Source organism: Colossoma macropomum, unplaced genomic scaffold (assembly GCF_904425465.1).
Source record: "Colossoma macropomum unplaced genomic scaffold, Colossoma_macropomum, whole genome shotgun sequence".
Taxonomy (NCBI): domain Eukaryota; kingdom Metazoa; phylum Chordata; class Actinopteri; order Characiformes; family Serrasalmidae; genus Colossoma; species Colossoma macropomum.
In genome coordinates, this window is record NW_023494786.1 from 2,666,106 (window position 1) to 2,691,797 (window position 25,692).

General features: G+C 37.9%; 1 protein-coding gene across 1 annotated transcript in view; it reads right to left on the bottom strand.

The window, feature by feature from the left end:
- The window catches only part of zgc:172282 (leucine-rich repeat and fibronectin type III domain-containing protein 1-like protein), a 105,701-nt gene that overhangs the window by 18,351 nt on the left and 61,658 nt on the right, over nucleotides 1–25,692 (bottom strand). The window contains exons 3-5 of the mRNA XM_036557637.1: nucleotides 11,000–11,631; nucleotides 6,374–6,487; nucleotides 4,297–4,642 (exon numbers count right to left, since the gene is read on the bottom strand). Coding sequence (XP_036413530.1) covers nucleotides 6,420–6,487; nucleotides 11,000–11,631 — 700 coding nt within the window. The 3' untranslated portion in view covers nucleotides 4,297–4,642; nucleotides 6,374–6,419. The remainder of the gene's footprint in view (nucleotides 1–4,296; nucleotides 4,643–6,373; nucleotides 6,488–10,999; nucleotides 11,632–25,692) is intronic.

Genomic DNA, 25,692 nt, shown 5'->3' on the forward strand with positions numbered 1-25,692 from the left:
ACTTATTTAGTTTCCAATTAAAACGGCATTACAGTAAAATTTATTCATTCAAAATTACATACAATGCAACTATATATATTTCAGGAGACTTGCTTTCAGTCCCAAGTTCAGTCTTACAAGATGGTTACATTTTCTCCTTCTTACAATCCAAGTAGTTCTAAACATATCGGGTGATGTTGAGGTCTGGACTCTGAGGTGGCCAGGTTATTGTTCTGAGAGCAACAGCATTGTACGTTTTCTTTGTCTAATAGACTCTTCTCAGTAAAGGTTTCTTGACAGCTGCAGATTCCTTTGGATTCATAGCGCTGAGCTGACTTCTCACATAGGAAGGATGGACAAAAACATCTGTGGATTTTCTCCGTTCTGAAGCAAGAGTAGGGCTTGATTTTCCCTCAAAGATGAAAGCCATTAAGTACTGTTTATCTGATAAGGACAGTTTTGGTGGTCTACCAGGACCTGTACGGCTGTTTGAAGACCCATTTGAACTCTGGGGGCCGTATTACAGACACCTCAGTGTCAGGCAGCATAGTTTACTGTAACTAGCATAATGTTTTAAAAATTCCAGACACTGCAGACATGACCTCTGCCTTTCCCTCTTATTACCTTCATGTGTTAATGTTGATGAAAACTCGTCAGATCAAATATTACAGTGATGGTGGTGAACAATGAGAAGACAGAGCTGAAGTTATGGCTGTTTAGTAGGCAGAATAACATTAGCATGTTCGGTTAAAGCATTTGGGAAACTGAAACTGGAAAGCGTGACGCTCTGATAAACAGCACTAAGCACTGTCACAGTATTCTTAACTTTAAGTTTATGGCACATTTCTCACACTCTGCTTTACTCGCAAAGTTTTATCCCTAGTTTTAAGTAATGAAACAGAAAGTCAAATGTCAAATCCATCTTCATTTTGGTCCGCTGAACCTTTATCCACCCTCGTCCCTCAAAGTCATGGACGAGCACGACGTATCGGCGATCAATAGCTGGACAAAGCACAGACTGTTTACTTCTCAATTTTTCCTTGTCTGCACCTTTAACAGGCAGGCGGTTGGACTAAGGTTCACTGATTGCCTATGTCATTGGCATCGAAGGCCTTTCAGAGTGAGGCAGCACACTCACAGTAAACACATGGCCTTAAAACGGATCGATATTTCATCAAGTGAATAGCAACTTAATCAGTTCATGGTGATAGTTATCTAGTGCAGTTTGTTCTACACTGCTTTCTTTCCTTCATCATCAAATAAAGAAATACATCTATCAATGCCTTAACGGAGATGTTTATTGTGTTCTCTTATTTTCTATTGTACTGTTTGTATTTGCGTTTTTTCCCCCACTGCTTTGCTCTTCGTCCTGTCTTATCTCTACTGACAACCTTCGTCTTCCCTCCATCCTGGACATCACAAGGCTTGGGAAGGGAATTTATGGAAACATTTATGACTGAAGCAAGAAATAGCAGCGAAGATAAATTATTAATGCTGGTGTTATATTGTTTCCGTGCCTTGAGATACACGACGACAGCGCATCAACTGTAACATTTCTCATTCGCGTGTCAGCTGCAAGATAAGATCCCGCTGTTGTCGTATAGTGCTGCAGATTGTAGAGTCTGTCGTCACTGCTGTATCTTGTCACTTGAGATTTGCACTCACAAAATGTGCCTTGATGTTGAGAAATGAACATGGGAACTGTACCAAATGTATTAGCTATCTACCTAACTGACTGTTTGTGATTGTTCTGTAAGGACTGTGATACTTGCTCTGAATTAATTTGCATTTTTGGGGTATTCATGTATTTCACACTCAATCATACTTGTCTAGATTTAAAGGAGACGGCAGTTGATGAAATTAGGCAAGGCATGTTTATGCAAAACTGCAAAGACGAGAACGCAGAAACTAATGAAACACTGCATTCTTTATCTCTGTGATTGTGCAGGTGTTTTAGATAACTGAGTGAGACTTGTACAGGGTATCTGCAGGCATCCTCAAGCTAAATTTAATACTTTTAAAGGCTAAGCAACCGCTAATATGAAAGTGTCAAACATCAACAGAGCGAAGGATGTTATTAATAGTAACAAAAAACAGTTTACAAAAATAAGCTCAAGAAATAAAGCTTAAAAGATGGTCGTTTCGCTCTGTCCACTGGTTCATGCAGAAGGAATTTGTCAAGTGGACCACTCTATCAAATAAGTTGAAACTGCAGGCATCCCTGTCCCTCATGGTGAGCACTTAGATCCCCGTGTTTTGAAGCAAATGTGTCCCAAATGAGTCTTAAAATCAGTGTGTAACATTAAGAATCATCACTATTAAAACACATTTTCTGCAATTAAGTTATTTTTCATTGAAACACAAACATTTATGATTTTGTATGTGTACAACTGTTCAAGGTTGTGTTTGCTAGTCATGTACTGGCTAGCATTTTTGAGTCACGCTTAAAATAAGCTAAAACAGTCACTACCAAACATTTAGTTAAGTTTTGGTAAATGTTATGGTTGTTACTGATAAAAATGGAACACTCAATCATTTATTTTAGTAAAATAAATGATTATTTTTACCTAAAATGGGAACTTATCTGTCTATTGCACTGAGATGAAAGTTAGTGCTGCAAATTGTTTAATTAACAACAGTTGATCCAGGTTTGAATGTAAATTAGTCATGGCAATACATGTTTAAATGTTTTAATATTAGAACATTTAATCTCAGTTCATTGACAAGATTCAGGTCTGCTGACAGTTTTCCTCTGAAATTTTCTTAAAAATGTAAATAAATTCCCACTGCAAACTTCTTAACCAATCACATCAAACGTTTTTCAGCTTAACTCGCACTGACTTCAACATGTCCTCAGTAGCAAAAATGATATAAAATCTTGAAGGAGGTCCACTAGCTGTAGCTGTTTAGCTGTAGCTGTTTAGCTGTTTTGGCTTTAAAGACTTTATGTAATTTATTTTACTTGTTTTCATGTATTTTGTGACCAAATTTTTGCATCACCAAAAGTCAGGGAAAAACACAGGCTAACAACTCACTGAGACGCTATTAAGTTTTAACAGCGATGTAACCTGCAACAGGTTTGCTCATATTTGCACCAAGTTGCTACCACAAGAGTGTCTTAACCCCTTAAAATCCTGGGCTTATTACATACTAAGGCTTGTTATTCAGTAACTACAGGGACTTCAATGCAAACTAGATCAGCTATTCTTAGGTTATAGTATAATAAAACTTTAGGCTTGCTGGCAGGCACTGGCAAGTGTTGTGGCTCTAGCTGTCATTAAAAGATACTTCTCTGTTCTTAACATTACCTCGACAAACTAACATGCTGGCACATCACCCACTGAGGAGGGGGAAAACTTGTGTAGAAGCCCACAAGTCAGCACGTACCGCTCAGTTGGTTAGTTCTTGTGCCAGATGCCATTCCTGGCAGGCCAAAGCATTGCAAAATTTAGTGTTCCTCTTCATTTAACACTCCTGATTCAACACATCAGCTAATTATCAAAGCCTTTGTTAGTTAAATTCAGATGGAAACCACTAGTCTCTGCAGAGCTGTGGCCCGGAAGGAACACAGTTTGATATCCCTGCTCTTAGCACTAGTTTGTTACCTCATCTGAAGAGGCTACTCAACCCTTTACTCAATCCGTTACTTAAGCCTTATCCTACACAAAAACCTACCAAATTAACCAGCGAAAACCAACAGATTTTCCTTGGCTATTTTTGACTAATTCTACACATTCACAAGTACACCTATATTTAAATATCTGGTAATTTACAGATACCCAAATATCAACATTTTTATTAGTAATGCACCAATCTGATACTGTATCGATACAGGCACAGACACTGACCTGACTAAATGGACTGTGTACTGTCACAGTTGCTGTAAAATTATAACATTCCATTATCCAGTACTACCCTACTTTGGTATATCTTTTATTTCTTATTTAATGCAATTATTTTTTTTCTATTATATAGCTAGTAATGACAGCCTTGTGTTACTTACAAGAATTATCACAAGCAACCTCACACAGTAAGGTGCACACTGAAGAGTAGAAAACAGCACTGGTCAGTCTGATCATGGGCTGGCACTTCATGTTCAGGTACCAAAATCATTATAAGGAGAGAAAGAGTGCAATCTGCACATTCTTAATTTTCATAAAACCATTTTTTATATGTTTTTATAGTCTGTCAGTGAATTCATTGACCTGTGAATGTCGCTCTGAATTCAAAGCGGCATCTCCACTCATGTCTGTGTTTTCACATAAAGTATTGGAAAGGGACAAATCGCGTTACCCTAAAGAGCAAATCTGTACTCACCCTCTGCTGAAGAGCCATCCTTGGACACAGATCATCCAGGTAATGGTGCATACTGTAGTTGGCAGCAACACATGACAGTCCTGACCACAGCGGGGGTTAAAAGGCAATACGTTCCCAAAAGCTAGCGATGGAAAACAACCATGTGCTCTGTTTCCTTTTTGTTGCAACAGTGAATCAAGTCCTCAAATATGTCCGAGTGGAAACGGTTGGATAGTCCTGGGGATACATTGTGAAGAGTGAGCTTGAGGGAGAATGTTCCACAGGATTTTTTGTTTTTATTTTTTTCGTTTTTTGACAAATGATTCCATCATTTAGTTCTCCCTGATTTCTGGTGACCTAGAGAGCACTGCAGTTGAAGAGGGGAGGGTGGAAGAAAGGGAGGAGGAGAAAAAGGCTAGTTAAGTATTAATAAATAAATAAATGAATAAATAAATACATAAATAGATAAATGTTGCCTCAGCAACATCTTGAAGACCATGCTGCATCACTGAAAAGTGGAACATCCAGTCTAGTTTGATCTGGATAGTTTGTGACCCATTTAAAAAGATTTTAGCAAAGAATTCTGTCTCTTGCAGTCAACACTACCCAAGTTTTCCTTCATTTTAAAGAATGAAAATGTCTATGTAATGTCTATTTACATAGAAAATGTCTATGTAATTCAATTGCTTAGATGTAAACCAAGTCACGGTCTGATGTAAAATACTTCATTCGAAATAATTTAACAGAGTCAGAATTGTTTAAAGCCAGAATAGTTTAAGGCCAAAAGATCAGTGTAAACAAAATTGAACAAAATTTGGAAGACATCTCCTTTTGTCACCCCACTTCTATTATAAATAGAGGTTATTCTAAAATGTGTGCCAATTGTTTCTGTTGTACTAGCTCCATAATGGCGCAACAGTGCTTGGACACTGATGATTGCCACTTGCAATGTCATTTGTAGGTGGTCATTTAACTCTCATAGCAGTTTCAGTTTACAGAAATCAGCAAGCTCTACATCAATTTCATATGCAAGCTAAATGAAAGCTGTCTTGATTGTTAGCAATAATTATTTACACATAGTAACCTTTTGCCCACCATTCAAAACTACTTAAGAAAGAAATATGAACATTCGAAAATGAAACTTCGCCACTTAGTTCTGACTGGCCTGTCAAAATGAAATACTCTATCGGTAGTTGGCTGAACAATGAAAGCAATCTACACAATTCTAGCATAATCATGGCATAAATGGTTAATTTTGCCAAAAGGCAACAAGTTTTCATGTATGATAGCAGTGATCATACATCAGAAAGCTATTAAATTAAACGGTTACACTGTGTAATGCCTGAGACAGTGTTTAACAATAGGTTTGAAACGTTAATGGCCAATGCTTTTTTTTAATTCATCAGTAATTCATCAAAGATCAATAAATACAGTGCATATTAAGGCAAAATAGTCCCTAAAGAGAACTTAGACATATTCCTAAATAAAAACTCAGAAGACTTGTGTAGGCGCACTGGTCATTTTAGTAAATAGTAAATAAATTGGTATATATTCGCATTGTACACATTGTGACTCCTGGTTCTTATCACCACCATTGAGAAAATTACATTTCTTTACAATAAATAATTTCACATCAAACCACTCCTAATGATTTTGTTTAGATCCCAATGACTGAACTACACATCAAAAAAAATAAATAAATAAATAAAATAAATAAATAACATTTTCACAAAAAATAATGTTTGGTTAAACACTACATATACAAAATACTAGTCAAATTGAAAAAAAACACCCTGTGTAACAGCAGTAGTTTCTCTTTTTAGCTTTCGCCAAGCTATAAAAGTCACAAAGTGGGCAGAGAGTGACTGCATCCATCACACCATTTGGAGAGAAGTGGCATATGCGCAGGCAGGCCCACAGAGCCTTTGGCAAACGCCAAGGAAGAAATGTGTTAACTGGAAATAAGTGGCAGACAATCGCATCTCGCTTTCATCAATTCATCTCAAAGCTGCCTTTCCTTCTTCCTCTCTCTCTCTTTTTTAAACATTCCACAATGCAGAATGACTGATGAAGAAGAGAGACAGAAACATGCCATTACTTTTCAGGGTTGATGGCTGCCTCTTGTGGGACAGCAGAAGGAGTCATCAAATTTTAAAGTCGCTCCAGTCTCGCTGAACCTTTTTCTCATCGCTGACCTGCGGGCCTGTCGTGTCTGGAAGGGAGAGACAAAGAGGCATGAGGGATGAGCAGGGCTGGGGAAGTGACAGGACACAAGCTGCCAGCCCATCTCTCACTGCCGCACACATGCTGCTCAGTGTGGTGAGGGACAGTGTGCGGCCAGTGGCAGAACACACGACCATTGGGACCTGGACTTGGAACTGTGAGTCACTGACAGAGAACATGCATCCAATATGTCATGTGCGACTTTCATGCAGGTAAACAACAGAAAGCAGACATCTTTAGTGTATCTGTACTATCAAACTAATAGTAGGAGTGTGTGTAAATTTGAGCACAACAACCCGAAAACAATAAATGATTTTTGGTTAACTAACCAAAATTATTCCCAAAATCATCTATACTACCAATAGCAATAAAACTATAAAATAACAATAGTACTAATAAGCGGTGTTCATTGAAATCCAGTACAAAAGTGTAATAATACTGTACTGCAATAATACAGCTTATGAATATAATATGAACATAAATGTCATCAAGACAATCTGTTCTTCTATTCTGGCCAGTCATTGTAATTTTAACACTATAAAGTTTGAGTTTGATCAGTAGAGTTTGGTCGACCTCAAATTCTGTCTTTGAGCAAAGCCACTGACTTATGAGCTGCTGAACACTGTTGTTATAGGCTCCATACCAAAACATCTGCTTGAATTAGGGTGTGCTACATGTAAATGATATGTAAACGAGGTACTGATTTCACGCACTGAAGCTTCAAACACTGAAGCTTCTTTTTAACTTTGATGAATAAGGACCAATATGCTTTTTACAGTACACTGTAAGCGTGTTACTCAGTCACAGGTCAAGGTTACCGATAGCAGTTATTTTGTCAAAATAGTGCAGGGAAATTTTTAATCATATCACATTATTTCTTGTAATTTTAAGATGTTACAATTGCAACATGAACCAATATAATTACAAGCTAATATTTTCTGTGCGATCTTAGAAGGCTTGAAGCTGTTGATTTATTTCTCGCAAATGTATGCATATACATATAAAAATATGCAAGTGGTGTCCAAAATAATGGACACATGAAATTCTCATACTTATTTGCCATTTTATCAGGTACATCTACAATACAGACATACTTTGTAGGTTTACAATTACTGACTGTAGCCTATTTATTGCTGCACAATCTATCAGCCACCCTCTACCCTGTCCATCAGTAGAAAGGTACCACTATAAGACTACCACCGACCAGATATTATGTGGGTGGTGGACCATGGTACCATGCACAGCAGTAATGCTGGCATGGTACCATGCAGTGTGTTGTGCTGGCACAAGTGTGCAGTGTAGTGAGGTTTTTACGCAACTCGATGTCACTGCTGGGTTGAGAACAGCGCCATCAACCAAAACATCCAGAAACTTCCTCTGACGAAGGACCACAAAAATAAAGACAAATTGCGCACGGAAAATATGAGTTACTGTCTTTGGCAGTAACAAGGCATTTGTGTCTAATCAGGTGGGCAAGGTGTATGTCTGAGTACAGGCACAGTACAAAATGTGCTTGATGTGACCTCAATGTGCTCATTATGTGTCTGAAATTAATGTTCAATTCAATAAGACTGCAGCTCATTACACAAACTGTATGTAGCCCCGCCCACTAACTGCTCACTTGTGAGGTGGGGGGGTTTAAAAGGCACAGTGAAATAATGGAGCCATCAATAAGCTGGAGGCAAAAAACAAATAGAAAGCTCAGTGATGAAGAGATAGCGATGTTAACAATTGAAGCTCTTTAAACTTCACATGCTGACAAGTAAAATCATCTTAAATCTTATCAATATATTTCATATTTCTAATTTTGAGATTGTTGTAAGATTATTATGAGCGTCTTTAACTTCTTCATAGATTTTTTTTTTTTGTTTTATTTGTCGTAACTGATTGTCATCAAGTAAAATTATCTCACTATATTGGCAGATCATTTTGCTTGTTTCCAGCACCTGTAACTTCTGCTCAAATGCCAACGGGATTAGAATCTCTGAAACGGGGCTCAAACTGGACTCAGAACATCCAAGGCTATGTTCAAATTAGAAGCCTCATTCCTCAATTACATTTTTTTTTTTTTGCTCAGATCTTTCTAACTTGATGGTTCACATTTGTAGGTAAGTGACTCAAATCTGTCATTAATGTGAACAAACCTGCATCCTGAAAAGACGTGCACATACTAATCAACAACTTCATGTGAATGACCCATTTGCACAAACAAACCAGTACAAACAAACCAGTAGAACGAGCCTTTGCCACGAAGATAATTTGCTCTGAATGGCTCTCAGCTGTTCATTATTAGAGCAAGATGAAGATCAAAAGGGGCAGATTTTTTGCTTAGCAGCATTTACTGGCATTAACTTTAGGCTCGGACCTGCTGCCTCGGATGTTTATATGCCTCAGATCTTATTTGAAAAGATCAGATATGCACCTCCACAGAGCTCTGAAAAAATGCGTTTCATTTGGGGAGTAACAGCCTTCACTCTGATGGTAAATATTTTTTTCAGCAACATTTCAGTTCCAAAATTAACAATAATTTGCACCCAAAACTGGCACAAAAGTATTAGTACATGAAGCCCTATGTGTAAAACTCCAGCAACACTGCTCTTTGTAGTTCTACAATTACAGAATGTAGTCCATCTGTTTCTCTGCATAGTTTGTTAGCTCCCTTTTACCCAGTTCTTACATGGTCACTACAGAGCAGGAATTATTTGGGTGTTGGATCATTCTCAGCATTGCAGTAACACTGATTTTTCATCTACAAGGTGGACCAACAAGGTACTTGTGTCTAATAGAGTGGACCAAGTGTATTAACCTCCAGCAGCACTCCTGTGCCTGATCCATTTATACCAGTGCAACACACACTAACATGTGACCATCACGTTAGTGTCACTGCAGTGCTGACAATGATCCACCGCCTAAATCATATGTTCCATGTGGTGGTCCTAACCATTGGAGAACAGGATGAAAGGGGACTAACAAATTATGCAGAAAAACAGATTACAGTCTCTAATTGTAGAATTATATATACTATAATCAATATGGTAAGTAGACCTGACAAAACAATGAGTGTAGATACAAGGAGGTGTGGTTAATGAAGTGGCCAGTCAGTGTATACTGTACGTACACATGTACTGTTACAGTTTTTCAGAGGCATCAACAAATATTAATATAGAAAAATAGCAACAGATTATGCATTGTTTCCTGAATGACTCAGACAGATGTGGGCTCAAAAAAGTGGCTCAGTGCTCTACAAGCTACAGGCTAGAAATGGTGTGCATCTGTTCTTATCAAAGAACACAAACAGTTTCACTACAGTTTAGCATAATTACAGTGTAGCACTTCACTGTAGTAAAGAAGCTCATTTCCACCAGATGTCAAAATATTGACTTAATATCTCAAAAAAATGACTTAGTATCTCAAAATAATGTTTTAAAAAATGTAATTATTAAATTTTAAAAAAAGCAAGTGATATAGGATAAAGTTTTTTGACGCAAGAAATTTTACAAAACAAGTCACATTATCTCAAGATACTAAGTCAATATTTTGATAAAATTAGTCAGTATTTTCACATATTTAAAATACTGGTTATACTTAATCAATATTTTGACAAAATATGCAATTATTTTGAGACAGTAATGAAAAATTTGATATCCTGCTGCCAGAAACAGAAGGAGAAAAAACATTATGGGTAATTTCTCTCCTCCTCTAATGGTCTTTCATTTTGTAGAAGATCACATAGGTAGACACAAGTTATTACTACTGAATGACCAACAGTTCAATGTTCTAACTTATATACTACACAGATAAACTTACTTGCAAAACTGCAACCAAACATTTTGATTTAAATCTAATTGAATGCCATTATAGTGGTCAAATATTCTATGTAAAGACTTAATTTCACATCATGACCATGTAACACAGCACACAGTTTGAAAGTTACAAGCCAGGCATGCCTAGAGCCACAAAGAGACGGTCCAGTGAACACTGTTCAATGTTGCTCAGTTCATCATCACTTTAATTCACCCGAACTCTATTTACGAGTGTTGCTAGGTCACCAGCATGGAAAGAGAAGAGGATAGAAGTCCTTCCTTCTGCACCAGCAGATCCTGATTAAATGGACTTCATTGATTTAATGATTTCAAGTAGGTGCACTCTCTTATTCCAGGGCAATTTATCCAGCAACTGCAATTACCTGGGTGGAACCACTGATTCAGATTCACTGATTCACCAGTAAAGCTCTTTAAGATATTCTTGAATGTGACCCATTGGGTCAGGTGAATAGCCCTGTACCTAGCATGTGTGAAGGCCATATGGACATTCATTTAACAGCAATGAGTCACACTGAAAGAATAAAATCAAGTGCACCAAGTAACCAACCTCCTTTTCCACAAACATTCAAAAGAAGCCTTTAAAAGCATTAAAGTGAGTCTTCCAAAGGCCATTGGCTTTTCTTGAGTGCTACTAAAACAGCGCAATCTATCTTGCAATCTTATTACCATTCACTTACTTCCCGACATGTCCACAGTCGTCGTTCCTTCATTGGTGGATAGCGAAGGTCGCCTTTTGACCTCTACACAAGTCCTGGAGAGGCGCTTCTGTGTGGGCGACATGACGCCCTCGCCACCTGTCTCTAAGCTGACCATGCCTTTCTCACAGTCCACCACTAGAGCCATGGCAGCGGAGTCTTTGAGGGAAGGGGGTTGCGCCCCTGCGCTCCCTGCTAACCCTGTCCCCTGCTCTTGCCCCTCTGTGACTTTGGAGGCTGAACGTGGAACTTGCCCGGTTGCCTGCCCTCCGTTGGTCTGCGAGCGGACATTAGTCATGGCCATTCCTTTACCAGCCTCGGCCCCTTGTTGGCTGTAGACTTTGTAGCGTATCATGAGGATGATGATGAAGACCAGAACAGCAGCAACAATAATGCCGCCGATGATTATGATCATGGTGCCACCCAGAAAGTGGCTGCGGAGAGACTGGCACTGGCTGTACTCCGTGTCTGTGACAAATGTGACGCAGCCCACTTGCCGCGTGGCTGTCAGTGAGGTCATGCCGTCGTCGTAGACGGCCAGCACGCACAGGTCGTACTCTCGCCCTGACACCAGGTCCCTCACCAGGAAGTCCTGACTTGTGGACGGTATCATCCTTTAACAGAAGTAGAGAACAAAAAATTACATTGTTTTCTCAATATGCAACTCAATTCGTCTGCACAAAGCAGCGGTCCACATGATGCACAACCTTGTCATACCTTTTTATCATATTGATAGTTTTTAAAAGCCTATAATCTATTATTTTAATCTAAAACCAGCTTTAAAATGGTGTGTCTTGAGCACTCGGCAGGCCTTTTTAGACATAATTGCTGAACATGGCATTTTTATGAGCCTACACTACTAATGTTTATAAGCCTGCATTGTTAATGTTTATCAGACACAAAGTAAAAAGTTACAGTGCAAAATAAAGCTTCACTGGGCCAGGGCTAATGCCATGTTGCTTTTATACAACTCTATAAACTATTCATTAAGGCAACTACAACTAGAGGCTAACTTTGCCTTTTCTGGCTGTGCTAGAGTTTGAGCCTCAAGGCTCTCATGGACACCTTATGTAAAGGGGCATGGTAAAGTTTGGGATCCCATCATTTCTTTTATTTTTTATTTATTTTTAATGTTTATGCAAATGTCATTATATATAACAAGATACGTATATTTTTTATATATATATATATATACATATATATATATATGTGTGTGTGTGTGTGTGTGTGTGTGTGTGTGTGTGTGTGTGTGTGTGTAAATCACGACATCACAAAAACATCATTTCAAAACAGGCTGATTTTGCAGCTCAGATTCAGTATATGAACTGTGCAGGCTGGGCAGTGAACAGTTAATTTTGGAACTATCAATGTTTACACTTTCCAAAAAAGTGAGGAAAATTTGATTTTCCATGATATGGGCCCCTAAATACGTTTTCATATGACATACAGATTATAATCGTTTGTGCAACTGTATTATACTTCATAGGCATAGATATTCTATCAGGTCTGTAGTGCACTTTAGAAGAAAGCTGTGTAAAGACCAAGGCAAGACAGCTCATAAAGACTGAATAATAGATGAGCATAACTTTATGCAATAAACAGAACATTGTCCATATCTCTTTGTTGTGAGCCTGCTGGTTACTTTCATTGCTCTATTGCTTTCCGTCTTGGTATCATGTCATCACTCCTTTATTTTCTCATTTATAATTGTGGGAAGATTAGAGAACAGTTTCAAATCTTCGCAGCAGGACAGAATTCATAAGTAGAACAGCCTCTGGCAAAATTCTGAACCTTGTTTGCACTTAGTGGAGAGTTACTGCATATCGTGTAGTGAAAAGGTATCATGCATGATCATTTCAGTCCAGGCAAAGCCGGATTATTATAGGATTCATTAACACAAGCAATGTGAAAATCGATACCTGTAAGCCTTAAAAGGATTTTTAATGAAATATCCAACATACAGTACAGGTGCTAGATAGGGAATTAAAGTGCACAAATGGAGTGCTTGTGTATAGTAGTGTGAGTATGTAGTGTGTGTGTGTGTGTGTATACATACATACACACACACACTACTTATTACTAAAACATTAGTATAAATAGACATAACATTACTAAAATAAGGAGTGATCTCCTTCCAAACTTCTCATTGTGGCACCCCTGTAATAATTGTAGTTATCATCCAACAGTTTGGCTATTCAATACTTTATAATGTTACTACTAAACAACTAAATATAATATAAAGTTATTCAATATTGTGTGTGTCCATCCTTTGATTTATTACAGTTTTCAATCCTTGTGGGGGACTTGCTTTTAGTTAATCAAAGAAATCTGCAGGGATTTTTTTCTACACCTCTAAAATTCAGTCTTAGAAGTTGGTTGCACTTTCTGCCTCTCACAATCAAAGTAATCCCACACATGGAATCTGAGAAATTTTGATGTAAAAAGCTACTTTATTTGAGCAGTAGGTGTTCATTTGCTCAGAAAAATACTGCTATTAATTAAGATAAATATAATAAAATTAATTCAATAGGTAGTGATTTTTTCTTATCTTTCTTATTATTACTATTGCATATTTTAGATTTGTAAAAACAGCTTTTGGTTTTTGCCTTGCTGTCAACTTTATGTACTCTTGGCATTCTCTCAAGTCTTTAAGATGATGAAGGATATACATTCCTTCAAATGTATCTTACGTAACTAGCAAGGAGGCCATTCATTCATTTACTAAATACAAAAAGTACTGAACACATGAAAGGAACACATTCACTGAGTACAGAAACTGAGACTGACTCCATCATTTGAAGCAAAACCAAAGGCCACACCTTTATATTCTGCATGGCAGCTTGTATGCGAGGCGACCTCTGTGTGTGAGTGCTGGGTACCTGTGTGTGTTTTGTCTGAGACAGGGTACGAGTATCTCGTTAGTTTCAGCACACTTGTTAACATTTTCTTTTCTTTCTAAGATAATGATTTATGAAGACAAACACATTATACTTGACACACTTATAACATTACTAATTCAAATGATTTTTTTCCTTCTTTTTTTGCCATGCACCTTGCTGCAGGCCAAGTGAGACAGAGCCAGGCTGCTGTTCCAGTGACTGGGGAAAGATCTGCAGTGAATATAAATAAATTATTTTACTGAAGGTAAAACAGTTCTCTTCTTATTGTCTTTAAAACAGGACCCCCGCTTGATTGTTAACCAAAATGGTAAAAGACTGTCCCTTATTCAGCAAAGCTGCTTATCAATGTATGTGATCAAAAGTATGCTGTATGATCTGTATGATCAGACTCTTGTCTGGTAGAAGTGTGTGTATACATTTGAGTGTAAACATTTAACAATCAGAAAAATATGCCTGATTTGCAGTTAACTAACTAAAACGGTTGTTAATGTCTATAAGGTCAATAATAAGAGCAAAAATAGACAATAACAGTAATACTAATCATTTTTGCACATAGCAATCCAATACTAAAATGCGTTTACTTATTTTACATACACATTGGTATAAACAAACTTACGGAGCCCCACTGGTGACATCCTGTATAAACAAGAATAATGCGTGGCCACGACAGCATTCAAACTACAGTCACTGAATGCTGTAGTTTTATTGGCTCTCTACTGAAATATCTGCATGAACTAGGGCATGCTTCATGTAAATGACATGGAAATCAGGTAGACTGGTAGGCTGGCACTTCATTGCACACACTGAAGCTCATTCATCATTTGTGCTCAAATCTCCACTTGTTTTTATGCCATTTGAAGGTTTCATGAATCAGACACAGAGTAGTGTATACGTCATAAAAGGCAGTCAAATCTGACCCCCTTTTTTTTTACCTAACTTTGATATTTAGCATAACAGTGTAGAATGAATAATTGGATGAAAATAAGTTTGCAGTCTTTTGCTAGGATCTGCACTCTCATTGGATGAGAGCTGGGCAGAATTGCTTCAGCTGGATGTCAAATGACTCCCTGTGTCCTATGACGTGCATTAAATAAGAGATTTATTTTTATTATGACTGCCACTACATTAAAGCTTCCACACCCAACTAATGCACCATGAAAATTGACAATATGATATATTAACATTAATGTGCATCATGATTCGTCATTTCTAGAACACTAAGCAACTTCATGCATCAGAAAAAAGACCAATTACAGACAGTCAACATCAGTAACAATCAGTGCATAATAAGTACATAAACTGCATAATAACCAGGGGCATATTGTAACTATTACAACTAGGCCTTCAGGGCAATAAATGTCAAAACTAAAAAAAAAACAAACAAAAAAAAAAACAAATCCAGCTAATAATCTGCTAGCACCAATATGGGATTTCTAATAGTATGTCAGTGCTCAGCTCACACACTTTAAGGAACTACAAATATATTAAACACAGGCATTTAAAGCTTGAAGCTATAGATTTTTTATTTATTTAACAGAGCTGCCACTGTTTTTAACAACTGATGGAAACTTGATTAAACTATGGATCATATTAGCATTCAATGACTTTTCCATTGCTTCCTAGAGTGATGTTTCGCAGAAATCTTTAAGCCTTCTCCATCAGGAAGTACGAACCAGTTCATCTTCCCTAATTGGTAGCTATGGTAAATATGATAAATAAAAGTGAAATATTCTTTCAGCATACACAAACTGACTGTGAACGGCCATTGCGCAAACCTAAATGCTGACAACATGCGCTGCTTTCTGCTTCACAGAATTGAAAATCTTAATCTTTAATCTGAAAAGCATAATAAAATGACAGATTTAAAATCAGGTGCCCTAAATTGAGTGTTTAAGTATATCTCGGGCTCAAAGCAGAGGCAGATCCCTCCTGAGACCCATTTAATTGCATCTATCACATATCTGTTTACGTAGGATTTCTGTAGCTTAAAAGGGAGCATGTTAAAAACAGCCATATCACATCCACAATCTTGAAGGGGGTTGCTGATGTATTACATTACATATCTTTATATATAGGATACATATCTGTATTATTAAATAAAGAGAAATAACTGCTACATTTGGTAATCACCATTAATGAAATCAGTCAGAAAAAAATCTGAAAATACATACCTTATTAAATGTGATGTGAGAAGCACTAATTGCATAATGTCATTAGTGACAAGGATAATAAAAGATTTAGTTCTGTCTTAATAGAAATGGAATGACACGGACAGGCTTTCTTTAGAAGTGTATCTTCAATGCTGAGCATTTGATTGAATAAGCCTGCAAGATCACAAGACAGCGAACTATTGAACTACACAGAAAACAATACCCTTCCTTGATTCCACAGAGGTCACTGAAGTGTCACTACGGAAGACACGTTTTCCTTTTCCATTATTAAGGATCTGGCGCGGTCAAAGTCGATGAGAAATCTGTGCATCTTACGTGCTGATCCGATTACAGAGCGGCAGGGGAGAGGGCTGAACCCCTTCGTCTACTGACTTTAAAGTCTGCTTTGAAGTATTCTCTTCCTCCTCTCCTGAAACCTGTCTGTCAGACTTCAAACTACGAAGTATGTCTGAGGGTTTTTTTGTGTATGTTCGTTTTATTTTTTATTTGTTTATTTTGTTGTTTTGTTTTTGCCTCACAGGAAACAGTACATAATGGTCTTGTCCACAGCATGGCTAAAATAAAATAAAATAAAAAAAAAGCTAATTGAATCATGTAAATCAACCTTTACTCAAACTATTATTAAAACAAAAACTAGCAGTGAAATGTGTTCACGAAATGTAATGAAAATAAAAACAAGACTATAATGTCCACTGCAACCTTTAGGGCTTAAACAAGCTATACATCTTGGCAGCATATACATCTCTGTGTTTGAAGCACATACCATTAGTGACAACTTCAAAGTATAACAACTTTCCCAATGCACAGGGTTCCATGCAACAGGTTGAGGGCTGGATGTAACAGTTGCTAGTCTGTTACGTTAATACAAACTCAGTTAACTCAATGCAGTTCTATGTTGGTCATTTCAACCAAAATGCAGCATACAAATACATATAAAAATATATCAAAATAAATGGGATTAGTGACAAGAAACTGTGTCATTTTTTGACCACTATGTAAAACTGCAAATCAGCATAATAACGCAAATATGTTTTATTACCCTGTCATCTGTATTGCCTAAATTACATAATAAGATAATCCAGCTGTACATGGAAGGGGAGAGTCAAAGGAAAATAAGTGATAGAAGGGAGATTTTAAAGCTGGCATTCCAAAAAAAGAATATAATAGAAAATAGATATATATATATATATATATATATATATATATAAATATATATATATATATATATATATATATATATATATATATTAGAAACCATGCAAACCCACCAAAACTGTCACCATCAGATTAACAGTACTCTCAACGTTTTCTCAAGGAGAAAATCAAGCTCCACTCTTGCTTCATATCTCAAAAAAATTCACAGGTGTTTCTGTCCATCCTTCTACTGTGAGAAGACAACTCAAACTATGGGTCTGAAAGGATGTGTAGCAGTCAAGAAGCTGTTACTGAAAAAAGAAATACACAAAAAAGAAGAAGAAAATTTGCAAATTAAACAAATATGCTGCTGGTATTCTCAGATCAATGGACTGTCCACCTAGAGTCCAGAATCACTGAATGTGTTTGAGATTATGTGAATTGATGGAAGCAGAAAATGCAACCAACTTCTAAGACTGAACTTGAGGTGTGGGAAAATATCCCTTCGGATTTCAGTTGAAAAACTGGAAGCCTGTAATAAAGACAAAGGGTGGACACAGTAAGTATTGTGGCTTCTGTGTAAATTTCTGTTAAAAATACGTTTCTGGGTCTCCTGAGCGCCTGAGTGGTGATGTGTGAAGCGATGGCCCTATTATCAGGAGATCGCAAGTTCAATTCCTGGTGATGCCACAGCTGTCCGTGGCCAGGAGTCCAAGAGAGCACAATTGGCCTTGCATTCTCTGGGTGGGTAGGATGGCCCTCTCTCTCCCCATCACTCAGCGCAATGCTACCCAGTGCAGGTGTCTGTTGGCTGCCAGGACAGAACCGGCAGTTAGAACTGTCCTTCACACACATTCAGCTGTCCAATGGCTCAGAGGAAGCTCGTGTTTGCCTTCGCCCTTCATGCAATTGGGGTGGATTGGATATGAGGAAAGAACTGGATCCCCAACCCCTCCCTCCAAAAATATACATATGACAAAATAGTTATTTAAAATGTATATGAGGGGTATATGGGCTCCTCTTATTGTTTACTGTGGAACGCTGTACTTTAGCCTGGCTAATTTTCACTGAGTTGAATATATGCTGTAAAATTGTGAAATGCTACAACCACCAATACACACACACACACATTTTCTAAACCGCTTATCGTTCGGGGTCACGGGAGCCTATCCCAGCAGTCATTGGGCGGAAGGCAGGATACACCCTGGACAGGTCACCAGTCCATCGCAGGACAGACAGACATATAAATTCACACCTAGGGTGGCTATTTAGCATGTATGTCTTTAGACTGTGGGAGGAAACCCACACAGACATGGGGAGAACATGCAAACTCCACACAGAAAGGACCCTGGTCGTCTGGCAGGGAATCGAATCCAGGCCCTTCTTGCTGTGAGGCGGCAGCGCTACCCACTGCGCCACCGTGCCGTAAAACTTATGATCCAAACTTATGATCAAAAAATTGTGTCTGTCAGACTGAAGACAAAATTCATAGAAGAAGATGTTGCTAAGGGAATATAAGTAGATAACCGAATGCACATTCTACTTCAAGCTGTTTAACTACATAAAAATTCCATGTCACATTTTACCCTGTGTTAGGTTGTGCCCCACACTCCCCTACCTTAATTCACCACTGACACCAATCCAACAAAAAGGCCATTCATCTGCACGCAGTCAAGCTGCCACTTTTGCACCGTGTCAACCAGGGAGATTTTTAAGCCTTTAGAAACTCGAAAGGGGCATAGACCGGAAAACTGTAACACTGAACCATAAGAAATTTGGACTAGAGGACTTTGCATCGCTCCGCTGCGGGAATAATTGAACATGTGAGTAATTTTTCACAAAACAACAAATTAGTTTCTCTCTGGCCCTGATGGTGGAACACAAAGGGAGGCCACTTTCTTGTTCAGTCTCTCTTTTATCCATTTCACACCACACTCAGACTGAATCTTTCTAATGTCTGGTGGGAGCTGAACGATTGAGGGAGGAGTGTATTTAGAGACTTATTGAGCCAATTTCAGTATGCTAATGTAAAGAACACTATAATTCTGTGTTTGGCTGTGAATTAAAGATACATTGCAAGCAAATATGAAGCAGGTTTAAAGGTGGGATTCCACTACAATTCTATAGCTATGTATGTTCATTAGTAAGATAATACCAATAAAGGCTCTATGAATTGAACAAAACTCAATGCTGCAAGCTAGTCTTTCTGACAGCCTCCACCCCCTGACACTGCCTGATTATAAAAGAACACAAATACCCAAACGCATAATAGTGAATCCATTCATCATAAACCTGTGCCTGCCTGTAATACACTAATACTCACCCTAACTCTTGAAAGTGCAATTTAAACAATGTTGGACAGTTGTTTTATTATATCTATACTTTATTCAATACTTTATTTTTCAAAACCACCTGGTGTTTCTGAACTGTTAGGACTACAGTCATTATAGGTAACAGAGGGCCATCAAAACCGGCTCAGTAAAAGCTAATAAAGGTTCAAATCTTTCTACTGTATATGTCACACATGGTGACTAAGATTATGGTATCCACTCGACATGTGTCAGTTGTGCTGCATGATCCAGCATTTAAAGCTTTAGCAGCCTGAAAGCTCTGGCTCAGTCGAAGAAGTTCTTCACTAATGGCCCTCGTCTTCAACCAGGCCAGCTACAACAGTTTTTGGTGACATTTTTATCCTAATGTAGAAAGCCGGTACAGGTAAATGATGTGCATCCCTTGTATGCCGCAAACATGTCATGTCACTTTCAGGAATTTGCAAATAGCTGCGGTGCAGGGGTGCCCTATCCTGGTCTTGGAGATCTACCATCCTGGAGAGCTCAGATACAACACACCTGGCCCTAATATTCAGATGCCACTGAAGGCCTTCATTACCTGGGGCAAGCATGATAGATTAGGACTGGAACTAAACTCTGCAGGGTGGTAGATACTAGAACCAGAGTTGGTAGAAAGTGATTAATTAGCATTTTCTTTTACTGACCTTCCAGAAATCCATTCAATATTTGTGAAACGTTTGAATGGAAACTCAGTTATTGTCGCTATGCAGTCATTTATTCAGCTCTATCATAAAAATGTAATGTTAAATTAGGCAATCTGGGTAATGCTGAGCCAGTTTAGGTCTCTTTCGAACAGGATTGTGTTAAGCTCAGGTCAATTTCAGACTCAAAACTTGATGATGTGGTTTGAGCCAGACAGAAAATTCACAGGCTGTATTCCGGTTGCAGACCAAAATTTCAGGCCTGATCAGAGAAGGTCTCAACCTGCTAGATCTTTAGAGCTGGACTGTATAGCCCTGAAAGTGCATTCGCAGCAATGATTAGTTCCTCGTCCACTTTATTGAAAAAAAAATGACATGACTGAAATACACCCTAATATTGGTCAAAAGGTGTAGTTCAAAAACCAAAACTTTGCAAGCAGAATAAAATCAATCCTACATTCATTTTTTGCAGAAAACAATCAAAGAATATCTTTGCCTGATGAAGTGCTGAGCTTCAGTAGTAAACACAAAGAAAGCGCCGCTGACAACAGTAAGCTTGTTAGTAGAGGTAAAAACACACTTTACATTGTTTTCGGCAGGATACTTTAAGGAACACATATTGAGGGTTTATTAGGGTCTTGTTCTGTGTTCAATAAAGCCCACAGGCACTTATAAATAATTTATTCACTATGCATTAAGCTTTATTCATTTATTCATGCATGACATGTATAAGTGCAAAAGTGGATGTCTGTTATATGAAAATAATAAATAATTGCATTATTAGTTGTAATAAAGTACATTTATCACTTTAAGACCATGTTATGTAAATTACTGAGCATGTAATAATTTAAATTAATAAACTAAACATACTTATAACATTTGTAAGACAAATTGACTTAATGAAAACATGTTTAGTGTCTTTTTAAATTCTTCTCTCTTAAGTAATAAACTCCTGAAATAACTTCCTATAAGCTATAGGAATCAAATGTATCTGATTGTACAATAATAATGTAAGTTTAGGTGAGTAATTAATACATCAATTGCATAATAATGTCTTAATAAATTCTTTATTGTTTATTATTGCAATTAATTTCCTCCAATTATGTCCTAATTCAGGTCATAATTAATCAAGCTTACTGTACAGTAACCAAACAATTTAGAAGCATTAATTCAGGCTTTACAAAACAAATAAGACCTCAATAAACTGCCAATGTGTGTTCCTTAAAACAGCATTACTAAATTCTTCTTTAATACAGGATCAATGATAAGTTGATAAGATCCCGTATTCTACAACTGAATGAAAGACTAGATCAAAGACTGACATTAGCTTACAGCTTTCAAATGTAAGATTAACTTAATTGCATTACACAATTGCACAACACATTTGTACAGTATACCTCTCTGCTTGGTTACTGTGCAGAACAGTGGTGCCGTAAAACATGGGTACTAAAAGCTATCTGGCCAGAAAAACGTAACAGTGAAATGACGGAAATGCAGCACCTCCATTTGTAAGGTCAGAGTTTTTAATGCAACTTGGACATTACATGCAACATTAACATGGCAGTAACAATGCACAGCACCCATTGAATTAACGCCTGAGTTTGGACTCTATGAGGACAGGTTCTGCACCATAACTACTAGTTGGAAGGTAGAGCAGACGCTGAGTCTTAGAGCCAAGATAAGCTAGGCCATTTACCCTTTCTGAAATCAGTGGATGTTCAGAAAGACTCTCTTTCATCTTTTCATCAGAACTAAAGCAAACACACACACACTCTCTCTCACTCTCTCTCACTCTCTCTCTCTCTCTCTCACACACACACACACACACACATAAATCCCAAGTCTCCTCCTGATCTCTACATATAATCCCATCTGTGCAAGTGGACTGCAAGGTTCAGATTCACCACATGACCACAAAGCCATGACCTCAAAAAAAGAAGAAAAAAAGAAGAAAAAAAAGAAGAAAAAAAAAGAAAAAAAAAGAAAAATAAAGAAAAAAAAGAAATGTATGTAGTATGTGGAATGTTAGAATAAAGTATGATCAATTGATCAATTACAATAATTTACTATGTACTAAAGGAAGTTATCAAAATAAAATTCTCAGGCTATTTTCAAACATAATAAGTTTTGATTTTCAACATTATTGTGTAATAGTGAAGCACAATAACAGGAAAAGAAAATGGCATCAGATTTAAATTTGGCCAATATTTCAAATTGATGATGTTTGATGGTGTATTTATTGTAAAGGTCTGCACAAGCATGAAAATGGAGCCCAAACCGGACCCATACACGCCACTTTGAGATCTACCCCAAACAGCCCAACCAGGCCCAACTAGCACTACTAAATTGATACTTGAACCAGAACCCGTTCGCATGCAACAGACATTAATTATCACAGACACTATTTTACAGTGCTTTGAATGCTTGCTATGTCTGAAAGCCAAGCTGTAGCTGGTACTGACCTAACTGGTGTGATCTAACTCTGAAACTGGTATTTGTTTCTGGAGGTGCTGCAGAACAGCTGCATCCACAGTCAACAATATCGCTAAAGAGTCAGTTCAGTCTGTTTTGTCATAATATTTAAACTGGTATGCCATGAATAAGCACAGATAACGCAACATGCAACAAGATGCAACAAACAGTGCAAAAGACGCTAAGGTTTCCTGTTTAGCTGAACGGCAGAGATGGACCATTTAGCGATTTGAGGCCAATATTAATTACGATTGTCCTTTAGCACAATCAACCAATACTGATTCTAATCAGGGGCAGGGATGGGATGAAGCAACTCTTAACTAACAAGGCAAAAACATCAAACATGCTTTAATTTGGTTCAACAACCTTGATATTACAATGAACTCATAAGGAATAAGCACAGTGTTACAGCTTCATGGCCAAATGCTATATGCCTTAAAATATGATTGTGTTTTCAAACACAAATAGTAAAAAAATTAAACGACTGTTACAACAAACTTATAAACAAGCAACTGCAATCTTCTATTCCAACAAAAAAATTCAAGAGAGAATATTTTAACACAGAACAAAGTGCCATGGGCACATGGCTGTGCAGCTGACTCAGGGATTACCGTTGAGCATTGATGGCAAATTTTTTCCACGAATAGTAACATTTCGGATTTCTGGCAAAGCAGTCGGTTCCTCTTCTTGCTCAGGACATTTGAAGCAGTCCTAAACAATCTTTTGCCGTCCATTCTGGTGCAAGGCACAGAGAGGTAGGATCAAGTGAATTCAGCAAGAGTAAGAAAGCACATATTGGTCTGCCAGTAATTCAGTGCCTGTGTAATCTGTTGAATGGCTGCCTCTGCTAGTTACCCAGTTTAAATGCGATCGGAGTGTTGCTTTCTCAGTTGTCTGCATTTCCCTCAAGTACTTCAGTGTAGACAAGGAATCCCCTCATCATCTGCACAGTTTGGTAGCCTATTATTGGTATCATGTTCTGCTAGCTTTTGATGCCCACTGTGCTCAGCTAGAAGATGTACTCTAAAGTGTCGTATCTCGTTAATGCTGTTAAAATGGTGTTTACTTTGCTTCCCTCAAAAGTCATGGGTGTTTTCAGACACTGAAAATAATATGGGCTTGAGTTAGATGTTGTAAAAAAATTCCAGACGGACAAAATGTTTCCTTTCAGCGCATGTAGCTAAACTTGGCTCACGTTTTACGTCATTATATCAAATTATAGGAAGATTGGCTGATTGCTGATCCCATGTTTAGCGCCAAAAATCGCCCGATTCCAATCTGTAGCCGGTTGATCTTTCCATCCCTACTGAGTGGTTGAGTCAGGGATATTTACGTCATGTTTCAAGTGAAAATGGAAAGGCAGTAGTCAATCGATGACCTCCTGCTGTATAGTCAGTGGCAGTCTGAGGTAGTCCAATTTGTTTTTCATGTACATAAGAGAGTAATATGAAAGACACATCCAGGCTGCATCCAGAAACTTTTGCTACCCTGAAAGAATGCAGAGAAATCAAGGAGAGGAGAGGAGCAGGAGGAGGAATGGAGAGAACGAGCAGAAACTGGATAAATGGGACAGCCGATTCCTTTCAGCATCACAAGTTGATGTCCACTACTGATAAACTGAACCAATTACGTTTGCTCAAAAGCACATCCCTAATACAGCTAGAGTCAGCCAATTCAATTCACTTGTGTGATTTTATACTATGAATGCTTTTTATTTTATTTTACACCAAGTACAAAGTGCACAACACAAATAATATATAAAAACAAACATAACACAGAATGTAAAGTATAGTTGAATTGCTCTGTTTGTCCGTCCTCTCTGGGCGTGCATGCAGTGATTTCACTCTAAAATCTGTAAAAGTCTTTCATGTGTTGTCCACTTGAAGCCCCTCCGACAGGTATTTTAAGTGGCTTTTCACGTCTACGGTATTCCGTCAGCTGGTAAGATGGCTCCATGAAAATGGTTTACGGGTTACAGAGGAGAGGACGAAGATCGATGGGAAAAAGCAGTAACTTTTAGGGTTTCTGGATGCAGCCTCTGTCTATTTGACCTAGCATGAAAACCAGCCTGCTGGCTGTGCTTCTGTTTCCTCTCACACTATTTGCAGCGCTGCCTTGCTCAGTCAGAGGCATCAGATAGTGCTGCATTCTTGGGGGCCTGGTCGTCGGTTATAAGTAGCTAGTACTGAGACTAATGAATGACACGTAATATTTGCCAAATTTCAGCAGTGCCTGATGGTCGTAGATGTTAGCACCAGTGTGTGGAATGTACGTATGAAAAAATGACTCAAGACGTGAAATATATTTAGCACTGTTTCTGTCTAAAGGCAATTCGGTGTCTCCAATTGGCCTAACTTAACAGGTCTTTGGACTGGGGGAGAAAACTCACACAGACACAGGGAGAACATGCAAACACCACATAGAACGGGCCCTGCTCACTCGGTCAGGGAATCGAACCCAGGCCCTTTTTGCTGTGAGGCGACAGCACTACCCATGGTGCCACCGTGCCATCTGTTTTCAATTTTGCACAATAAAAAAGTTCCAGATTTACAAACCCATGTCTAAAAAAGTTGGGACGCTGAGCAAAATGTAAATAAAAATAAAATGCAATGACGTACAAATCACTTAAACCCTGTATTTTATGGAAAATAGTACAAAGACAACATATCAAATGTTGAAACTGAGAAATTTGATTGTTTTCCGAAAAATATATGCCCATTTTGAATGTGATGCCAACATGTTCTAACGGGGGCAACAAAATGCTGGTAACATTGTGTAATGCTTAAAAAAACATCTGGTGGTTGATTGGCAACAGGTCAGTAACTTGATATGTAAAAAAGCATAAAATGTATGTATAAAAAAGCATCGCAGGGAGGCTGAGTCTTTCAGAAGTAAAGATGAGGAGGGGTTCACCACTCTGTGAAAGACTGCACGAGCAAACTTTTCTCAATGTAAGCTAACATTTCTCAATGTAAAATAGCAAAGAACTTTTGCTTTTCATCATTT